General features: G+C 46.6%; 8 protein-coding genes across 8 annotated transcripts; 3 read left to right on the forward strand and 5 right to left on the reverse strand.

The window, feature by feature from the left end:
• Positions 1 to 492: 492 nt before the first annotated feature.
• K444DRAFT_537978 (glycoside hydrolase family 45 protein) lies at positions 493 to 1,343 on the reverse strand (the record flags this gene model as incomplete). The annotated part of the gene is made up of 2 exons (XM_024875510.1): positions 493 to 840; positions 900 to 1,343. The coding sequence occupies 2 exons, from the start codon at positions 1,341 to 1,343 to the stop codon at positions 493 to 495; spliced, it is 792 nt and encodes a 263-aa protein (XP_024732258.1).
• Positions 1,344 to 2,000: 657 nt separating this feature from the next.
• K444DRAFT_634187 (uncharacterized protein) lies at positions 2,001 to 5,155 on the forward strand (the record flags this gene model as incomplete). Its single annotated transcript, XM_024883715.1, has 7 exons — positions 2,001 to 2,171; positions 2,221 to 3,188; positions 3,248 to 3,797; positions 3,848 to 4,013; positions 4,070 to 4,231; positions 4,588 to 4,729; positions 4,939 to 5,155. 7 exons carry the CDS (start codon positions 2,001 to 2,003, stop codon positions 5,153 to 5,155), a joined length of 2,376 nt encoding a protein of 791 aa, XP_024732259.1.
• Positions 5,156 to 7,109: 1,954 nt separating this feature from the next.
• K444DRAFT_634188 (uncharacterized protein) lies at positions 7,110 to 8,348 on the reverse strand (the record flags this gene model as incomplete). Its single annotated transcript, XM_024883716.1, has 2 exons — positions 7,110 to 7,273; positions 7,325 to 8,348. 2 exons carry the CDS (start codon positions 8,346 to 8,348, stop codon positions 7,110 to 7,112), a joined length of 1,188 nt encoding a protein of 395 aa, XP_024732260.1.
• A 1,985-nt stretch (positions 8,349 to 10,333) lies between these two features.
• Positions 10,334 to 11,519, reverse strand: K444DRAFT_667165 (uncharacterized protein; the record flags this gene model as incomplete). Its single annotated transcript, XM_024887265.1, has 4 exons — positions 10,334 to 10,823; positions 11,003 to 11,091; positions 11,274 to 11,363; positions 11,440 to 11,519. The coding sequence occupies 4 exons, from the start codon at positions 11,517 to 11,519 to the stop codon at positions 10,417 to 10,419; spliced, it is 666 nt and encodes a 221-aa protein (XP_024732261.1). The 3' UTR covers positions 10,334 to 10,416.
• A 1,188-nt stretch (positions 11,520 to 12,707) lies between these two features.
• On the forward strand, positions 12,708 to 14,026 carry K444DRAFT_538372 (uncharacterized protein; the record flags this gene model as incomplete). Its single annotated transcript, XM_024875532.1, has 5 exons — positions 12,708 to 13,029; positions 13,151 to 13,266; positions 13,325 to 13,378; positions 13,430 to 13,603; positions 13,769 to 14,026. The coding sequence occupies 5 exons, from the start codon at positions 12,708 to 12,710 to the stop codon at positions 14,024 to 14,026; spliced, it is 924 nt and encodes a 307-aa protein (XP_024732262.1).
• Positions 14,027 to 14,833: 807 nt separating this feature from the next.
• On the reverse strand, positions 14,834 to 14,989 carry K444DRAFT_538435 (uncharacterized protein; the record flags this gene model as incomplete). The annotated part of the gene is made up of 1 exon (XM_024875539.1): positions 14,834 to 14,989. The coding sequence occupies one exon, from the start codon at positions 14,987 to 14,989 to the stop codon at positions 14,834 to 14,836; it is 156 nt and encodes a 51-aa protein (XP_024732263.1).
• A 2,474-nt stretch (positions 14,990 to 17,463) lies between these two features.
• On the reverse strand, positions 17,464 to 18,817 carry K444DRAFT_617801 (uncharacterized protein). The gene is made up of 2 exons (XM_024881202.1): positions 18,782 to 18,817; positions 17,464 to 18,717 (listed from the first exon to the last, which is right to left on the reverse strand). The coding sequence occupies exon 2, from the start codon at positions 18,583 to 18,585 to the stop codon at positions 17,788 to 17,790; it is 798 nt and encodes a 265-aa protein (XP_024732264.1). The 5' UTR covers positions 18,586 to 18,717; positions 18,782 to 18,817; the 3' UTR covers positions 17,464 to 17,787.
• Positions 18,818 to 19,392: 575 nt separating this feature from the next.
• K444DRAFT_103978 (uncharacterized protein) lies at positions 19,393 to 19,966 on the forward strand. Its single transcript, XM_024870273.1, has 2 exons — positions 19,393 to 19,432; positions 19,520 to 19,966. Exon 2 carries the CDS (start codon positions 19,614 to 19,616, stop codon positions 19,908 to 19,910), a length of 297 nt encoding a protein of 98 aa, XP_024732265.1. The 5' UTR covers positions 19,393 to 19,432; positions 19,520 to 19,613; the 3' UTR covers positions 19,911 to 19,966.
• Positions 19,967 to 20,588: the final 622 nt, after the last annotated feature.

Consider the following 20,588-nt stretch of genomic DNA (forward strand, 5'->3'; position numbering starts at 1 on the left):
CATTGCTTGGACAACTTGGACGCTCACTCACTAATACCAGCCACAAATTTTTGCCATGCGTTTTATTGTCTTAATGAGTAAGGAGGCGGTAGATACATATTGGAAATGGAGAAGAGAGGGGGCAGAGAGGAGAAAGAAACCGCTGCAGAGGCTTTTTCGGTGGCTTCGACCTGCAGTCGGCCAGGGCCAGCACGCAACATCATACCAAGTAGTTCAGGGCGCCGAGGACAGCACACCACCAAGTTACTCTGAGGAATCCTTGTTGCTCAAGAAGGAAGAGGCAAAATGAATGGCCAAACACAGTCAAAGAAGAAGCCGATTCCGAATCCTACTATACAAACTTGCGGCTACGGTTGGATTATAAATTAGGTGGAAAACCTAAGTATAGCAAGGCGAATTGGGTGTCGCTAGTTTTTTAGTAAATTATTTTAAGCGGGGTCCATTTCCTGCACTTGTGTACCGAGAATTTTATATTAATACCCATGGCTATTCTTAAATACTTGAAATCTTTACACATCTGAGCGTGTCGTTCTCGGCTCCAGGAGATGAAGCCGCAGGGGCAGGGGCATTGGCTGCTGGTGCGTCCGAATCATCAGCTCTCACACAACCAGTTTTGGCCGTTAGAGCAGCTGGGCAAACTACTTGTTTGAATAATACGTTTGGGTTATCGGCTCCCTTGAACCAGTCGTATCGCCAATAGCAGCCATCCTTCAGAGCTGCCGGGAAGCTATCACACGAGGATCTCGATTCGATACCACCATATTGGGCACCCCAGCCCGTGCTTGGGGCTCCAAACATATTTGTGCAGCCATTAAAGATGCCTACGCCACCACCTGGGATCTGGAATCAAATTTCAGGAAAGTTATAGCTAGATTTTAAAGACGAGAAAGGGGACATACACTAATATCGAATTGGTTCCCAGCCAAATCTCCACCCGTATTAGTAGCCTGCATAATCATCTTCTTTCCAGTAATTGCCCCACTAGTAAAAGTTAACTCATAGCAAGCACAGCACCAGCTTGCTTCTGATCCTCCAGCAATATTTACTGCTGCATAGCCGTAGGCAAGGTTATTATCAATAGCCCATGGTGACTCGTTAGAGCATTGATAGGCTGGTCCACTAGCGCATCCAGAGGCAGCATTTGAGTCTAGAATAGGTTGATCCCTAATATCGCACATTTGTACTGGATTAGATCCTGTAGCAAGGTTAAATTTTCCAGGCCAGGCGCAGCTAGGCTTGCAGCAGTCCCAATATCGGGTAGTTGTTCCTGTGCCTGATGCCCCAGCGTTTGCTTGGAGGAAGTACGGGAGGAGAGCGAGGAGGGTCGTAGTTGAGGATTGCATCTTGAAATCTTTCTAAGGAATATTGGACTCAAAGATGGGGTAGTGTTTTTTGAAGGAATATTGAGGTATTCAAGGTACCTGACTAGTAAATGTGGCTACGTATTGATTTGAATACTAGACAGAAACTCAGATGAATAAATAGAAATTCTCGTCAGATTTAAAAGATAAAGTACTTCTCTAACTTCGACGTTCAAGCCTAGAAAGAAGCCGTTTCCGGTATAATCGCTTGCAAAACCGGCTTCCCGGGAAGGGAAGCCGGTTTTACAAGCGACTGCACATATCTTGGGTATTATTGTTGAGATGAAAAACTCCGCAAGGAATGACCAAAGAACTGACCGCAATCTCTTAAGAAGCTGAGCTGTATCGGAATATTCAAATCGCCGCCCTAAAGATTCACTCGTAACCAACTCAAAAGGCTAAACGAGGCTGTAATGTGCTCATTGCGATGTCTTGAGGAGCAACATTGGGCTTGTATTGGACTCCTACCACCATGTGGTCCTTGAGTAATTAATTTCCCCAACCTAAAAGAGGTTTTATCCGAGCCTCCTGGGTACCAGCCTAAAGGAAGTTTCTTCATCAATATCATTTGTTTGTATTAGTTAGTAGGGGAGATCGAGACAGGGTTTTACAAAAGAAAGATCCTGATTTTGCAACACCATGTCGAGCCTAGGCGACCCCCTGGACTTTTTGAAGAAGCGTCTGGAACAAAAGGGCCGCTTATATTACTGCGACAACGATTTGGTATTCCTGGAATGTCTCTCGGGAGGCAAGATTCACATTCGCGTGGAGGTAGAAGAAGATTGCGGAGAGAAAAGGGAATTTACAGTGGTGAGTTCCTCAAATTTCAGCAGTGAACACTAACAATTGTGAGCTTTAGGCTAGCTATAAAGTATCAGGTCAGCCAGCTAAATTTACAGGAGCTTACAGTGCAGAAGCTTTATCTGGCGAATCAAGGCCTTCTGAATCGAGAGAAACCTCCGAGAGAAGCATAACCACTACTACTGCCACTACATCCGCGGTTTCAGATAAATTAGTCCCTACGAGCTCTTGCGCTTCGCCAAAGCGAGGTGCGCCAGGAATCTCGACCCAACCTCCTACGAAGAGGCAGCAAACATCTCAAGTGTCTAGCAAAAGCGCTACCGCTACGTCCACACCCACAAGTAGCCTAGCACCCGGACGTCTTAATGCGAATGCTACTCCAATAACTCGTCCACTTCAAGCGCTTGCGTTAAAGCTTAAGTCCTCCGTGACTACCGGGCCTTCTTGGATAACGAAAGACGTTCCAATTTACGATAGCGATATTTCTGAAGACGGGAATGATCAATTCGACCACCCTCACATCGTTTGCAAAGATGTCTGCAATGACAAGGCAAAGGGATTATATGGCATGCTTATGGAAGCCGCGACATCGACCCACGAGCAGCCAAATCACTTTAGAGGCCCAGTACATCTATGCAGCAAGAAAAAGCCCGAAAGGGAGGAGACAACGAAGAGAGCATTCGAGATTGTGACGCGCAATGCAAACCTGGATGATAAAAGTGGCCTTGGAAGGTTATCGTTGGTGAGTCTATGCCTGGAATTTGCCGATTTAGTGCATGGCGAGTTACAGAAGAAGGGCCAAACATTTGATACCGAACGGAATCGATCATCGAGGGCAAATAAGAAGTATGGTAAATGGGATGTAAACAACAAAGACTTGGCTCAGGTTATGAACGATATTTTCATGGACGGCAATTTGAATATACCGGATGCAGATTCTAAGTATTTCATGCTGGAGGCGCAAACGGGAAAAAACTATAGACCACCTGGTAGCTATGATATGAGAAATAGGGCTTTAGAAATCTGGTGCGTATTCTCTGCAACGCCGTCAAGCACATAGTTGGTCTTTTAATGCTGAATGAAAGGTGTCTCGGAAGGAAATGCCGGATTTTGTTGGAGCAAGCTGGGCCTGGTGCGATATGGTTTGCAGCTTGGGGTGCTAGTTTCTATCCTCAGTACTCGCTGAAGAAGCGATTTCGCCCATTCTGCCTTAGTCATAAGGGCTTCATTGACGGTGATATGAGATTCATCCGGTTCGATCGCCATATGTTTACCGCATACGCTGACGAAAGCTGCCTTTACTGGAGAAAACAGATGGAAGATTATGGTATCCCTATTGATGCTACCCTGGACCCTCCTATGGTTCAACCTGGTGATATGTTTTACCGTGGCGCTTTCAACGAAGGGGCGAGGACCTACAACGTCGAGATGTTCTCACCTAAAGAAATCAAAACTTACATCACAAACAGGACAGTTGGAACTGGCTCCAGTGGGATCCCTGATTGGGAAGAGCACATAACGAAGCATGGCGTTTGGTCTCGCAAATATCCATGCTGTGCTGTGTGGAATAAACCACCGATTCAAGTTTTCGATACAGAGATTCCAGAGCTCGGAAGAGCTCTCAGGGCAACACGGGTATGTATTATATTGCTGAGATAATGTTGATATGCCTGACTGAATCTCAGAAACTGAACCCGGGTGATTATGTTGCGGAACATGCTGGGGTGTGCAGGCGCGAAGAACAGTGCACAAAAGATGGGGAAACAGGGAATCAAAGTAGGAAGGAGAAAGACAGGATGGAGCTTGTAATACCTGGTGGAGGCAAGTGGCTTATATATCAGGAGAGCAAGTGTAAGCCGCCCCTTCCGATTGCATACATCTCCGCAATTTTAGTAACCACAAAATAGGGAGCCTCACTAAATACGCCAATCATTATGAGGAGCCGAATATTGAATGGGTGACTGAAGAAGTCTCTAATGCCTATCGAATCTTGCTCAGGGTAAAGGAGGGCTGTTGTATCATGCCAGGAGGCGAACTGACGGTTGACTACGGTAACCAATACTGGAGAGGTAAACCGACATACAATGGACCAAGATTTATTTTGCACTGAGCTGGCGTCGCAAAAATATTTAGATCAGGTGCTCGATTTAAATCAGCAGTGACGATTTTACGTGGAACGAGGGCGAAAAGGGACATATGCCTTCCATGATATCGTCTCTGATTGCCCTCATGTAGTCACGTGGCCAACAATTGATGTTCATCGGACATTGAGAGGCAGCCCACCAATCACATGCAAGCATATGCAGGACGTCATCTCCTGGGCTCTGGTACTAATATTTTCACACTGGGAGATCTTCCACCGGAAGTCATAGATACATACAGGGTTATTCTTATCATATTGCTCGTCCGCTTCCCAACCACTTAGTCGGAGAAGTGGTAATGCATGTTCGCCTGGTTGATCAACTCGATCCGCGGTTTGGCTGGCTGGTTCAGCAGCTGTGCCGGCTAGGGCTGTTAAAAGCCGAAAACTCGATATTTGAAGCCCAATTGCCGTTTAGCCAGTCAAAGTCAGTGTTTTCCATGTTGGCATGCCTTCCGAGTCGACAAACGTGGAAGCAAAAGGAAAAGATCATTCCTACTATTTATGCGAAAAGGATAAGTGTCTAACAACCGTATGTATAACTTTCTTCGTATTTAATCGCTGTAAATGTACAAATAATAGCTAACACTTCATAGCCGGCACACGAGCCTCACTACCTTGATACCATGTCGACAGGCTTGGCGAATTTATCATCAAAGGGCAGGGACGAGTGATAGATACCGGCTGCGCGTATCGCGTCAAAAGACGACGATTGGATCTGGCTATGTGGGACGATGACCATAGTAGTTATGGAGGGGGAACAGAGAGGCGAGTGCCTGAGATGCACGCAAGAATCACAGGAACTTCTACTGGCCGAGAGGGATGGAACCAGAAAGGAGAGGAAGAGGGCTAAGAAAGTGTTAGACGAGATGCTCACTGTTAGCTTCGTCGGAGCTTCACAAACCGTGGTAGGCCTCGCTAGGTCTCGCCTTGGACTGCTCCTCCCTCTACCTCGTTCCGTCATGAACTTGCATGTGTTCTCATTGGCATTCCGATCCAGATGTTTGGAGATCTCACGTTGTGGTTTTGGCGATTGTGACATCATTACTGCAGCAGCCCCCCAAATAAAATACAAAGACAATTAAATAAAGCCTAGAAACATCCTCTCGTGCTTTACGACTTCTTTTCCTCTCGCTGGAAACTTTTTAACGTTACCCATCTGCAAGATTTTTTTCTGAACGGTGCCAAGAGGCGTTGTCCATAACGATTGCAGATTTTGGCTCCGGGTATCTACCACAGTGATGCTATTAGCTTATTCTCAAACCCTTTTTTTTAGCAATGCTTTGATCAAAATATGTTGTGCAGCCCAGTTGCGGAGCCATGATCGTGGCTGACAGGGGTAGCGGTACCTGTGAAGTACAAACTAGGCAGGGGTGCACAGCCACAAGTATCTGGAAGTGGAGCCCGCTTAAAAGAGTTGACTAAAAATTTAGCGACGCTTAATTCGCCTTCTACTGTACAGATCGCGTGGCGATTATGCATGAATTTGCGCGCCACAGCAGCCACAAGGCTAATAACGATTTCCTGCATAGTGTTGAGGCCTTAGACCTCAGATAAGACTTCTTTAGAAGTATTAGGGATAGTATAAGCTCGGTGGTGGAGCTGTTGTAGAGGAATGCTATTATACTATAAATTGAGACCCTTTGCAAATCAGGGATGAAGGCGACGATATAAATGCAATTTTCTAGTAGAAGGGGTTTAGGGTGTCTGGGAGTAGCTATAGAACATAACTTATAAAAAATTATAAGAGATATTAAGGTATGCACAGATTTTAAGATGCTTTAAGTCAAAGTACCTATCAATTTTTTTCGGCACACCGGTTTTTTCGGCACGCAGGGATAGACGTTAAACTAAGCTAAATACTTATTGCTAAAGTACCATAGCTTTTAGCTACAGGAACATTAATAAGATATCGAAAATTCGTGGTATAGAAGAAGTACGGTCAAGCTCGACAATAATCAAAACATAAAAAATAATCCCTTAAAAAACTTCTCTTGAATATATTATAGTAGAATAAGTAAGGAAGCGTTAGGTTATTAAAATTAAAGGGTTAGAAGCCGAATTTATTAATTTGTGTCGAGATTTACGTGATATACCGGTTTACTACGGGATTCTCGCTTCGTAGGGATGTCGGTTATAGCTTAGTCCGTGAAACGTGCGAAAAGGTCACATCTTGGCCAGCAGCCCATTGCGCAACTGGTTCGCCTCCAGCTCCATCTAAATCCACTTGATAACCTTTGCATAAGAATAGTTGTTAGCCCACGGGTAGCGTCGCGTTAGGGTCCCCGTTTAAGGGCATTATGAGAAATGTAACGTCTTTATCTACTCGTAATGGAGGAGGATTGCCGACGAAGAGGTGGCTATACGCCCTGCGGTAAAGTATGAAGGCGTGCCAAATGATGAATTTCCAATACATTGCGAAGCAGTGATAGAAGCTTTCCCGTAAACTCAGTACCAATAGAGCAATAAGCACGATCTGGCTCTTCAAGATACTCCATAATGGGCTGATATCCAATTGTGAAAGGATTGAAATCTCTTAAGAAGCTGAACTGTATTGGAATATGCTAACTTCTTATTACTCCAAATCACATTCATTCGTAAATAACTCAAAGCTACGTATTGTGAACGCCTCCTTGATGTTTTATCTAAACCAAGAAAGAAAATTGCTCGACGAAGTTGGAAGTATAGTCTGCGCAGTCAGTAAAGTTGAGAGCTGGTTAAAAGAGGGTCTCAGAACCCAGGTCGCCTTTGTCCTGCGCCAATATGAGAGGCATGGCCACGTATTGGTAGCCAGACCTCATTTGCTCTCAATCTTCTCTCCTAAAAGTAACAGATAGACCGGGACATTCAATTTCCGGTATCATATGTTTCGGGAGAATAACTGCAAAACTTTGGATTCCCAATGAGAATGAGTAGAAGTCCTTTCCAAGATTTTGTGCGTCGTCTGCTAGCGCTTTTAGCATCTCAAGGCCTGAAGTAATTTCCATTAGCTTCTGAACGCTAGCTGTTCCATCTCACTCACTGATCCCTATTTTCCCTGATTCGCCTTGTGCCAATGCCTTAATATCGTCTTCATCGATCGTCGGAACTGGTCGGGGGCCAAAGGACTTGGGTAGTATCCCAGTTTCGGCATTGACTTTCAGAATTTCCAGAATGATACCGCTAGTAAGGGCATCTTGGTATTCGTCGGAAGCTTGCCGTTCAGAATTGGCTTTCAATCTCTTCGTATTAGAATCATCTACACAAGAGTCCGCATAAGTAGATGGCGAGAAGGCTGCAATGGGAGTAAACTCGACGTTAGGAAGCCATTCTCTGAGACGGCTACTGCTCTGCGATTCTTTTGGTGGTTGCGCAAGCAACGTCCTTTCCGGTACTGTGGATGTAGAATCATCGTAAGCCCTCGCTTCGCTCCAGTGGAACACATCAGGGAGTAGTGTGACGAGGACAGCCTTATCAGGCAAGCTCAAATGGGCAACGAGAGCAGTGTAGTTGTGGAACATAAAATATTCTCCCATTTTCGGTGGGGCACAAGAATTTTGGAGTACAGTCTTATATGTTTCGTACAGGCGAGCAAGCAAATAGAGCAGGTTTGAGTTTTCCCATACTAGGTTCGCTTCCATTTTCCGACACGAACCAAACAATCCAGAATTCTGAGACCAATTTTCGGCGCTTGTTGGTTCGAGCCCCACCTTGCTTAGGGCATGCTGCTGGGCAACCTTATCAAACTTGGCTCCAAACCCGATTTGCAATATTCCCCGGAAGGTGGCACATCCAATAAGATCGGATACTTGAGCTGAGAGTTGCTGGTCTGGAAAGAGTCTTGCTGCACAATGCAATAATGTCAAAATAATAGCCCGAGAGAGAATATCGGTCGAGGGGATGGGTAATTGCATTGGGTTCATTAGATCGGTGAGCCGAAATATGTAGGATTCCGCGGTTTCCTGGGCACTGAAGGGCAAGACGGGCTCGAGAGAGATTAATCCTCCAAGGTAATTTTTCAACACGTGCTTATGTCTTATAGACATTGCTTCTTGTACTCCTAACATAATGGTAGCGTTGCAGATGTTTATCGAATCACGGGACAAATATTTGGCGATATAGTAGCTCGAGTCTCGTTGCTAGTACTTATAGCATTGAAGGCATTGTCGTATTAGAGAAGTTTCTGAGAAAAATTAATAGATTGCGAATTTAAAATAGAAATCTCGCCAAAATAGGAGTCAAAATAGAAGTCTCGCCAAAATAGGAGTCTCGCCAAAATAGGAGTCTCGCCAAAATAGGAGTCTCGCCAAAATAGGAGTCTCGCCAAAATAGGAGTCAGTCTCGCCAAAATAGGAGTCTCGCCAAAATAGGAGTCTTGCCAAGCGGATATTGACAAGACTAGAGATCCACTAATTAGAATAAAAGATGCCAAAACTGGAGGTCGTGGTTGGGCTCCTATTCTGGCTCCCCATGCCTTCTTGTAACTTTCTAAGCATGCTTCCCTGGTGACCTTTCATAACTTCGCAGTTATATAAGCTTTATAGCGGGCATGATTTTCGCCATAGCGACTTTCAATCGAGGCCCGGCTTAGGTTATAACACATGAATCTAAGAGGGCCTAGCGACACGTGACAATTCTGCTAAACTTAACCCAGATTCTAGCTTGCATTTATCTTTCCTTCCTTCCTGGTATAGTACAATACAACGCACAACAACCAAATTCGTGATGACAGGTCATCAAACCATTGACGAGGGCGTTATCAATCCACAGATCGGTACCCTCGATTCATCCTCAACTAGTATCTCTAGCGAATACCCACTTCAGTATCATAGTCCCGGTGGCACTATTATAAAGCAACCACAGCTATAGCAGATGACTTTGCGAGGAGGATTTGTAGAATTTATTGACCGGGAAAATATCGAAAACCCTTGTCTCCGATGTTTGCTATGTGGCTGCTGCCGCTGTTGAGCTTCTCGACAGGCACGCAAGACAGACTTTGAGTCAACAACAGCTGAGATAGTGACAACGTGGCACGACGGTGACGGTAATAAGAGGCAATAACCAAGACACAGAACAAGGGTACAAGCCATTACCGAATGAAGATATGGCTTTAGTCCCTCTGAATAAAGATAAACACACCAAAATTTGGAATGCGATATTCAAAGATAATCTTTGGCTTTTATTCATTTACGCAAAAGCATTAATATTATGCTAATTAGCTATAACCTCCTTCGACTTTATAAGCCAAAGATATTAGTAAATGCGAACCGGCATACTTAATTCCTTATTGCGGGTACCAGAGAGAAAGCCATGATTTTAATCGTGAGCTCTTGAGCCAGTCTCTAAGGCCGTAGACGTGGATCGACTACTCAGGATATAAGTTCCTTGGACCGAAAAAGAAATCTGAGATAGCTTTTTTAGAGATCGTATTAAATATCTAATATCCTTGGGGTCTTCCCGGTAAAACTGTCGTCTTACGGCCACTGAAACTGATCTCAGAGCAGGATACAGAGCAGGATAGAGTCCTATATTCGGTTTGTCTATACTAACTTAGAAGGGCGACGGTTTCGCGCTTCGCACTGCCGATCCAAGATATATGACTAAAACTAGTCTAACGTTAAAAGAAATTATATATGCCAACGGTCTGAGCCCATTTTATATATTATTACTAGCGAGAGGGAAGACAAAGGAGATGCTTCTGCACAGTAGTAGATGTACTGACTCCTATGACTCAAACACCCCTAAATGCGAAGTGAGTCGATGACCCTCCCACGCTAGATGCTCTAACTCGATATGACGAGCATCTCGGCGTGGTGTGCTTGTGGCTTGTTAAATTTGGTTGTGGCCCTCCTGAACGAGGTTGGGCTTGCCCTGGCAGATGATCGCCCTTGGGTATCCCCTTCCCTGTCCTCCCTCCCTCCGTATAAGTCAGCACCCCCACGCACACACCAGATCCACACTTGCAAACACCACTCGGGGCTAACGCCATACCCATGGCCCTGAGCATCTCGGTGTTGTGATTCCACTTGCAAGTAGTTGAGAGTTCATCACAGTCGATATTCAGTTTATTGAACAACGTTGATCAATACAATTTAGCCTGCCCAGGTGCAACATTCACAATCTTAGACACCACCACTACGGGGCTGGGATCTCCAAGCTTTCCATAGGCACGCTCCTTACTCTTCCAAACTCCACATCGCTTTCGTCCCTCCTCTGTTCATCTTCCAAAATCTGCTCAGTACTTCCATGATTGGAGCCACCGCCGTTCCCGGTCCGACCTTCTGTTATACTCGATTTGGATCCCCCACCGGTCCTAAAGGCAATCTGTAAAGCATCCCAAACACATATGGAAACCACATCAATGAATGCTTCGGCGATCATGGGGAACAATTTTTTCTCATCTTCGTTAGGAGTGTCAGGATGGCGGTAACCCTCCTCTTTGTTATGAGTAATGGACTGGCGGTAACCCTCAAGAGCGATTCCAAGAAACCCAGAAGAGATAGCAAGTTGAAGAATAATACGGATTTTTTTCTTCACCGGGACTTATAGGTTCCAGAGTATAGGATTGACAACAATACTGCATGATGCAATAATCGTAACTCCAATACGGATACCAGAACTGGCTGGTGCAAAATAACTGTTTCTGTACTCCTACTGCAATGAAGTAATCTATATATAAGTTAGAGTGCAATCGAATGGGCAAGGGCAAGGCAAAGCTTACAAAAATTGCGACGATACTCGGGATTATAACAAGTCCTACAACTATATCTTCCCAACATCGTCTTTCTGGCATTATTCGGGAATAAACGGCTGCGAAAGTGCATTTGCAAAATGCGAAGTTAATGACAGAGCATATTTCGGACATCTGCGCAATCTTTGTCACAGTGGAGATTGGGAGATCCTTTTGGAAAACTGCTGGAGATGCGAGCATTGGAAGGAAAGCAAGCTATGCGAGTTTAGCTCGATCTATTATATTGTGATTTTCTACATACCACTGCGAAATAAGCATCCAGTCATCAAGCCAAATCCCGAGTGCAAGGTTTCTTAGGGAGGAAGCTTTGGCCTCCTTCTCTAGTTTATACCTGTAATAAAACCTCGATGGGGAACGAGTCAATACAATGGGAATGAAATGAATATTTTGATGTGAGAAGATCATACCTCAAGGGCAGGACAACGCTGAGAACAACGCCACAAAAAATGCATAGGCATATAGCGATTGCGTAGGGAGCGTTAGACATGGCGGCTGCTGTCAGGATCGCTTGAGCGTAGAAAAAGATCTATTCAGGAGGGAGGCATAAAGACATTTTTATCAACAGAAGAGAAGAAACATCTGGGTTCACCTCGTAAGCTTGCCAATATCCCGGTCTAGTATAAGCAACGCTAAAGTTCGCAGCCCGTTCGCATGAATTAGCGAGACGTGGGGTTTGGGGGATATTATTGGCTAATACCGGGCTCAGCAGGCATGCTTTTGCAAAACTCCGGCGTAGGGTAGATCGAAATGTGGGTCTAAACGAGACAGGGAGCATGGAGTGGGGACGCTTGAAGCATTAGCGCGTGTCTGCCCGCCATCGCTGACCTTTCGTTTCTTGCCCACCATTTCCCACCATTTCCCACCAGCTTGCGAGCGCCGACGTCTCAATACCCCGGGCCAAGCCGTCCCGTGGTGTTGCAGGGTTTTTGATTATCGACTAGGAACGGCACGGTTTCTGTAGGGGATCCTCCGGCCATTATTACCGGTTATTGCACTCTTTGAACACCATTGGGTCAGTCCGCGATTTTTTCAGTGCACCACGGAGAGGAAAAGAACAAGCTGAAGAAGTAAGATGATAAAATCCGTATCTCGACTAGTTACGGGTCTTGAATCTATTGTTTCATATAATGCTCCGTAAACGGATCTGTATCCTGCACCGCCCGAGGCGCTCCTGTGGAGTCTCGGTGGATCGAGATGTGACAGATGTCCTGTCTCACTTTGGGCCGTGATGGCACTGCCTGATTTGCCACGCGGGCAAATGTCTGACCTCTTTTAGCAGATAAATCATGGCGCACTCTCACCGAACGATTGGCAATCCCTCCCAACTTTTATCCCAGTTTCACATCAGCTAAATCCAAACGCTTCGAGTTCTTACACCAACAAACACCTTTGATCTTCAAGTTTGTGAAAATTCCAACCGTCTTCCATATAATTACTTCTGGTCAATACCGCCACGCTGGAAGTAACAGCACAAGCATCGGGCCAGGTCTGGGAACCTTGGCCCAATCAGCATGATCAGCTAATCTACGCAATGGATATCTCAGGCCTGCAGTCCTACTACGTTCCGGTACATCTATTCAGCGGAGCGCCATCAACCAGCATGGTAGTGACCCATCCACAAATGCACCAGAACCAGTTCAATTTCACCCCATATACGAGCGCTGGTCAGAACGGAATGGTTCCAGCTTCTGTGAACAACTACATCCAACAGCAACCTCTGCCTCGTTTGACACAATCTGACACTAATAGAACCCGAGGAATATTGTCTCGAAACACTCGACAAGAACCACCCAGCGCAAGTCTAGCTATTAAGTCAGAACCTCAGTGGAACGGCCCAGTCAACTCGCCTTCTGCCAACACCGAAGTCGTCAGCACAACTTCTCTTGTAAATACAAGCAACGAGGTCAATTTCGGAACGGGGGTTGATGGTCTTATGAAGGCTATCCAGGCCAAATCGAAAAACACAACACCGCAGACAACTTCACTTGTCGATCAGAGTAGACCTGTGGTAAGCGTCTCCCGTATCCCTCCTTATGTGTAAGCTACTGCCCAAGTCGGAGCGTATGCTTCGTGGGGAATATTCAATCAAGCTCACGTAAAAGGATCTTTAGGAAGAAGCTAGTAGTCGGCAGGGTGACAAGAAACGCCACCAATGTAGGACATGCCCCAAAAGCTTCCATCAAAAGACACACCTCGATATCCACGAGCGAGCCCATACTGGGGTAAAGCCATACGTAAGTAGCTGCTCTCGCTTTCTATACTAAAATTTGTCTCTAATATTCAGTTTTATAGCCATGCAAAGAACCCGGCTGCGGCCGTAGTTTTTCTCAAGGGGGAAACTTGAGGGTAAGCAGAAGACATTCCTGTCTCTCCATCTTGACTAACGAAGAACTTCAGACGCACGAACGACGGCACAGTGGAGAACGCCCATACGCATGTAACATTTGTTGGAAGAGATTCGCGCAAAGCGGGGGCATCAGGGCACACATGGTCGTTCACAATAAATCTAAGCCCTTTCTCTGTCGTCTCGATGAATGCGACCAAAGATGCACGACGCTGGGTAATCTCAAAGTAAGTTTCCACTATCGAGTCACATTATATTTTCCCCTTAATATACTTCGTCTCGACCCCTTAACTCAGCCACACTCTGGCCCTTCTTCTGGCATGAACTCTCCCTTATCTATCTCCCTTAGCCCCATACGTTTCCGAGAGAGAGGGGCTAATAATGTTTCGCAGCTGCACCAAAACAGATTCCATAGCGATACCATTCGCACTCTGACTACCAAGTTCGCCTCTATTAAGGATGGGGATATCGTTAAAGCTTCTGAGAAAAAAGCATGGGAGTACTTTGCTAATCTGTACAAGAACAGCAACAAGGGCATTAAGGGTCGCGGCAAGGACAGTAAAATTGGCCACAGCGGCAGTGGTGGTGCGAGCTCCATGGGAACTTGCGATGATGATATACCCTTGGCGTTTGGAGAAAGGATATATTGAGGATTCCACGACGAGGTGTGGAAGGGGGATTTGTGACTGCAAGACCTACTGGTGAGAATGGGAATGATTTCTCAACCCGTAACCAGATTTCAACAACTCGCATCTCCCCTCATATTTGGATTCAAGTTTGTAATTTTGCGCAGGTTTCTAGGAAGGGAAGAGAAGGAAGAGGTTGCTTTGGATGGAGAATTTTAATGTTGTGTATTGTGCGTGACTAACCTTCTCTGGTTTATTTACATTACAATGTGATCTTTTTATCAACCAACATTTGAATGGATTTTAGCGAACCCCCTTTCCTGCGCGCATCAGGTGACTTGCCTCACGTTATATGAGTGCAAGAGAACTTTCGCTGACATGGCACAATGGACGAAGGAACGTGAACTGATTGGAACTGTAGAGTGCCATGCAGCACCCCATGTTGCGGATGTCCGAGTCAGAGGATAATCTCCCCCCTAATTAAATGTAACAAGGGCCTACAGCGCAGACATTCTACCATACAAAACATCCCGGTCAAGAGGGCCCACTATTGCATTTAATTAGGGGGGGAGCCCCTACCCCTTCTTTCATGGGATATGTCACTCAAAAAGAGAGGCAGATGGAGTCATTTGATTCGATCTAAAGCAAGCCCTCAAGTGTCCACCAGACCAGAAAACGTATTGTAGCTTGACCCTTGCCGATCCAAACGCCTCCGCCCACGCGCCTCCTCAATTCTGGATCCGAGCATTTCCCGTTTATCAAGTCATCCATGATGGATGGATCGCCGGAGCACGGCAATCACCACAGCGCTCATCTAGTCTGTGTTTCTTGTTAGGTGTAGCAGATACCTGTGAGCTGATTTAACAGACCTGAACTCACAACGGATGGAGGGCAGCGTTTATGGGTTGTCTCGTAGTTTCCACACCATGCTCGAACAGTGTAACGAACATGGCCGCAGCGGAACTCGACCTGCGTATAGTCGCACATCGTCGGAAGCAGGTGGAGAAAAGAGGTGGTTATGGAACGTTGTGAAATCGTTGATGACTGGCGGGGGGGATTAGTACCCCTTTTATGCTTTCGAATTTGAGATTTTCACGGGAAGAGCTTCGAGTATTGAAAGAGCTAGTAGGGAGACGTCTTTCAGTGATTTGAAAAATTGAGCCCCAGAAAATTGGTGGAAAAATCTACAAACACTGCTCAATATTGCAGTTACATAAATAATTTACCCTCTCACAATCAGTGCCATCGCCGGTGCTATTGTGGCTCTGGTAATGTATTTCTTGTTGCGGCGCTGCTGCTTGGCCGATTTTCCATGTACATTCTAAGGATCTCGTTGCATTGAGCTCTTCGAACCCCAGCGATGTAAATGCAGCCGTGCCTGACGTCTCGCCCGTTGTTTCCACAAGCCCCCACCATGCATGTGTCCCAGCACTTAAAAGTGTTTCCCGTATATGTTCAACCCCTTGACCAGAATTCCGATGTATGTTGTTGGGCTTGTGCGCGGAAGGATTGCTCGGCGCATATAGATAGACTGGTGATGGTAACTTGACTTCTGATCCAAGATATGTTGATTCATTCGTTGCAAAGATTGGGGGGTTCGAGTTTGCATTGGTTGGGAAATCATTCGTGAAAGCTTGAAGGCTCGAGTCTGCCTTGGGTCGCCAAAACATGAGGTTGAATTTGAACTGCGCTGCAAATTGCTGCAGGACCCATGCCAACAGAAACAGCTCAGCGACCGTATACTTTATCTGTATATCTTGTCAAAGGGCATTTACGGATGGCGGGAAGTTAACTCACCCACAGGGATAACTCAAAGTCAATATTGTCTGTCGCGTAGCAAATAGCAGAGGATATAGCAGAAATGGTAGTGAGTAAGCTGAGAATTGTGTTGGCCAAGAGAATGTCAGGAATCGGGGTTTTTCCTTGCATCCCTTGCTTTCGTTCCCGATGGTACTTGCAAAAGCCATATCCATAGCAAACCGATAAAATGAGATATATTACCGCGAAGAACAAAAGACCTGCGAGATGATATTTCTTCTGGGCAGTCTTTAGCTCGTAAGGGGCCACTGTAGAGAGTAAGGACACCGCGGTAATAATAACGGATATGGAAATTGATGATAGGTATTTGTGGCCCTCACAGATCTCGCGGACCTTCTCGCCGAATGGAAATAGCGATATAAATTGCGATGCCCTCAAGCACTGAAAATGCAAATCGCGAGTTAGCATAGCCTCTCAATGAACCAGGCAACTCACTTGATAGAGAATCAAAGTTCCATTGCCTAATGAGAGAAGAATCTGAATGACAATTTCTGTTCCCCGGATAGAAAATATCAAGAGCAGTATGTTAATAAGAACGAGTATCAAAGTCAGGACGATATCATATATGATAAAATTCTCTTTCCATCGCGAGTGCTGCAAGCAAACAAGGAAACCCTTTGGTCCAGTAATACAATTTGTGATGACAGAGAGCACCAGTGATGGAACCAATAAACCCATTTCTCGGAATGAAACGAGTAAAAGGCGGTCGATCCGGATTTTGCAGGCCGAAGACCCCTGAGACAGAAAACTTCACCAGAGCCGGGCGCGAGGAAGCGGGTACCCTGCAGGAGGCGCGTGGAAAGGGCGAAAGACGAGGAAAAGGCTGCAAGAGAAACTCGGTAAGGGGGAATTGATTGATTGCGAACGAAGTGAGGCGGGCGTATGCATATTGCCTCGTCTTGAAGCTTCTTCTTATACATGACCCTCGATCCCCACGGTTTTAGCAATCAATCTCACGTTCAGGACTAACATGGTCATCAAGACACACCCGAAGTCCCGCCCAAGCCTCGCCATCCGGAAGAGTTGCCCCGCGTCAGCTAAAAGAAACGATATCACTCAAATCTATGGTGGCAGAGGCAAAAAGCAATCTGTGGAGCCGGGGTGTCTCGAGTCAGAGAGTATTTGGCCAAGGCAGGCGGGCGGCCAATGATAGCACTGCTGTTTGCCGCTGGTTACGGCGTTCCCGCCTGTTCCGATGGGCAACCTTGTCTCGCTTCGCACCGAAACAGGGTTGTTCAGGTGCGAAGCGAAAGGGCATTCGTATCTCCACTTTGTCTTCCTGCCTTCTCTCCACCAGCCTTGCATCATGGGAGGACCACCAGGGAGGAGAACCAACGCCCAGCTGGCAGCTCTTCTCCTCTCTACAGAAGCCCAACTGCAAGCAGTGATAGAACGGAACGCGTTCTTAGAACAACAGACTACATTCTTAAAACAGCAACTCAATCAATACTCCACAATCTCTCCTCCACCAGATCACCACCACAAGATTCCAGCGAGACCCGCGGTCGAGAAATTGTCTGCTACTGTTCAAGGCCCTGTGCCTTCCACCCAACACAGGTGTCCCACCTGCCATCAAGATAATCTAGTCACAGATTGCACCATCCTCAAAGCTCAGCATGTGACTATCGGTCACGTGGGCCCAGTTTTGTTCTCACTTTGTTCCCAAGTGAGCATTGGTAAAAATCAGCCGAGCATCTACAATTCTGACACAATAATATCCACGTGAGGAGCTTTAGGTGGAAGCGATTCGAGCTGACTTCTCTCACGTTATCGAACACACTGAATTAGATTTTCATAATTTACAGCACTTTTCAGAGATTTCCAGCAAAGAAAACAAGTGATGGTGGTGTTGAAACCCCTCCTCCCTTCTGGTCCTAACTGAAACAAATCAAGGGAAACGCATCCACGACCGTTCAACCCTTCTTCCCTTCCGAATACACAACAGAAAACGCCGCTCACTACGCCGTTCAAGTCTCCTTCCCCTCCACCTTTCCGCCAGGGAACGCATCCACCACCGTCTTCGCGTCGTCCATCTCACCGCTCACTTCAATGATACTGTTCGAAAAATGTGCGTTCTTCGGATCGAATATCTGCTCTGGTTTTTTCCGATCTCCAATTACCTCAATCCGCAAGGAATCGTGAATGATATGGAAGGTCTCGTCAAACTCCTCATTCTCTCCATATGCCTCCAAACGCACATTATCAATGTCATATGATATACGAAGCAAAATGCCATCAAAGTCCGGTTGGCTGGATCGAATATGGACGAGTTGCCCTATGGCTAGGAATGCCCGAAGTACCCGAAGCACATTCTCGGTCGAGTCTTTTCTATTTCCGATGAACTCTTCACGAAATCCCGCTTTCTCAGCGCTGAGAAGGTTGTGCAGCGCTATGCAGGAGGGAGCTAGTTCCATCCTCTCGTCCGGGTCTTCCTCCTCCGAGAAGCGCTCCCACATCCAGGATGCAGCCGTCAGCAGTCTCCAGTCCACTGGAATCAATGCGGCCTTTGGAGGGGGCGGCGGCGGCGGCGGCAGCCATGTTCTTCCTGGCTGCAAGTGATGTGGTGTTGATGCTTTCTCGGACAGTAGGCGAATAATCTCCAAAGCTGCCGTGAGTTCTTGCTTGGATGACTTGCCGCGCAACTTGCCCCACCATCTGGTCACGATGCCTCCTTGACATGCGCTACGATCGCCTCTCATGGCTTCGACTGCGAGGTTTAAATTCTTCCATGATTCAATATCATTACGGACTGAAGCCTCCGTCATGTTGGAAGAATGGTGTGGAAGGTGAATGATGTGGAAGGTGAATGATGTGGAAGGTGAATACGTGGAAGGTGAATGATGTGGAAGGTGAATGATGTGGAAGGTGAATGATGTGGAAGGTGAATGATGTGGAAGGTGAATGATGTGGAAGGTGAATGATGTGGAAGGTGAATGATGTGGAAGGTGAATGATGTGGAAGGTGAATGATGTGGAAGGGGGTCAAAGAAATCTGGGAGAATTGGGGCGAGCGGGCATGAAAGGGCGAATGTCCTCCTGCCTATAACCCAAATGTCGTGTGACAACATTTGCAGAAAGTGTAAAACATTGCAGCCCTTCCCCGCCCCAATGACATACTGTCTTACGGCTCGCGACATGGAACCACAACCCAATGAAATTTATAACAACGATAGGGGTCATGCAGGCGGAGGCAACCGAATTGGGGTTAGGCTACCCAGTGGGTAGCAGGTGGAGATCTGCAGCCGAATTGGGGTTAGGCTACCCAGTGGGTAGCAGGTGGAGATCTGCAGCCGAATTGGGGTTAGGCTACCCAGTGGGTAGCAGGTGGAGATCTACAGCCGAATTGGGGTTAGGCTACCCAGTGGGTAGCAGGTGGAGATCTGCAACCGAAATCGGGTTTGGCTCTCGAGCAGAATCCCAGAATCCATCGCCCGTCTAAAGTCAAGAACAGGACATGAAGATATCTGATGTGGCTCCACTTGGTGATGGCATATACGAATTAGAGAAGGGGTCTGGTGATCGAAAGCTGCGCGGTGGAGATCTTGTGAAACTTCAGCTTGGCGGTATCTAGTCAGCCTTTACTTTCCAAAGTATAGAAGAATGTCGATGTCTCGTAAGATACTTTGTAAATTGCCGTTTGCTCTCATCGTTTGAAGAAGATAGGCTGATGATTCTTTTTGCCGCTTGGGACGGTAAGTAGGCCGGGTGGGCGGGCAACCACTTGTGCATACGTGCACATTCATCTCCAATTGTTTCTTGTCCAATATTCTTTGCGTTCTTCGTCTCGTGGAGGAATGCCACCCAAAGATGATATGCTAGTCAAGCCAGTTATACCGAAGAGCTGTCGAGTCAGATATCGAAGATGCATATGGGGTGAATGCATGTGGAGTGGAGCAATGGACCAATGGTGGAGTGGATGCATATGGAATGGATGCACATGGAATGGATGCATATGGGTGTGGATGCAGATAGATGTGGCAAGGATTCTCGCAGCCCCGTCTCAGAGCCTCCACTGTGGTGCCACGAGTGTATGCATAAGCCGGGGCTTTGGTCATTATGATTTTCCGTGTGACTACTCCTGCATCTGCTAATCATTCATTTCTTGTCTGCTTTCCCCACGCTTTTTTTTGGTTTGATTTCTTTGCGTCTCCTAAAAGGCGGAGCCTCTTAAAAGAAATTATGAAAGTCGAGTTGATGCTATGATAAAGCGATTAGCGAAATTGCCCTGTTATCGATATCATTGGATCCAGTGTGGACTTGCCGGTATCAAGGTCCACCCTGTGCGGCGTCACCTTAGCCCGACATCTGCAGTGCCATCACCCGGCTCCAGCAGCCAAACAGTTGTGATCCACGCACTTTGGATTTGACCGCCCTCGCTGCCGCTTGCCATTTTTGTGAGAAGGATGTTACCCAATTAAACCGTTAGTCAAATGCCACCGAAAGTCGGTTGCGGGGTCCGCTCTTTGTATTCATTTTAAGCCTCCAAATCGGGGATCTTGATCCCCTGCTCGGACCGGCCAAGAGTGGGCAGTGAGTTCATAGGCTCATGGAAAAGACCGTCCACGACACGCTGTATGAATGAGGTGGCCAACAGAGATCGGGCGGTTATATGATTGAAATGCAGCTCGGAGACTGGAATGGACACACCAGTCCCGAAGGGAAAGGAAACTCAACTAGGATCCAAGCCATATGTGCACATGTGGTTGCCCACCCACCCTGAATTTAGAGCGGCACTGCATGGCCCTATTTCTGATGCTGAAATGCGAGGC

The sequence above is a fragment of the Hyaloscypha bicolor genome (genome assembly GCF_002865645.1).
Source record: "Hyaloscypha bicolor E unplaced genomic scaffold K444scaffold_126, whole genome shotgun sequence".
NCBI classification, from domain to species: Eukaryota; Fungi; Ascomycota; class Leotiomycetes; order Helotiales; family Hyaloscyphaceae; genus Hyaloscypha; species Hyaloscypha bicolor.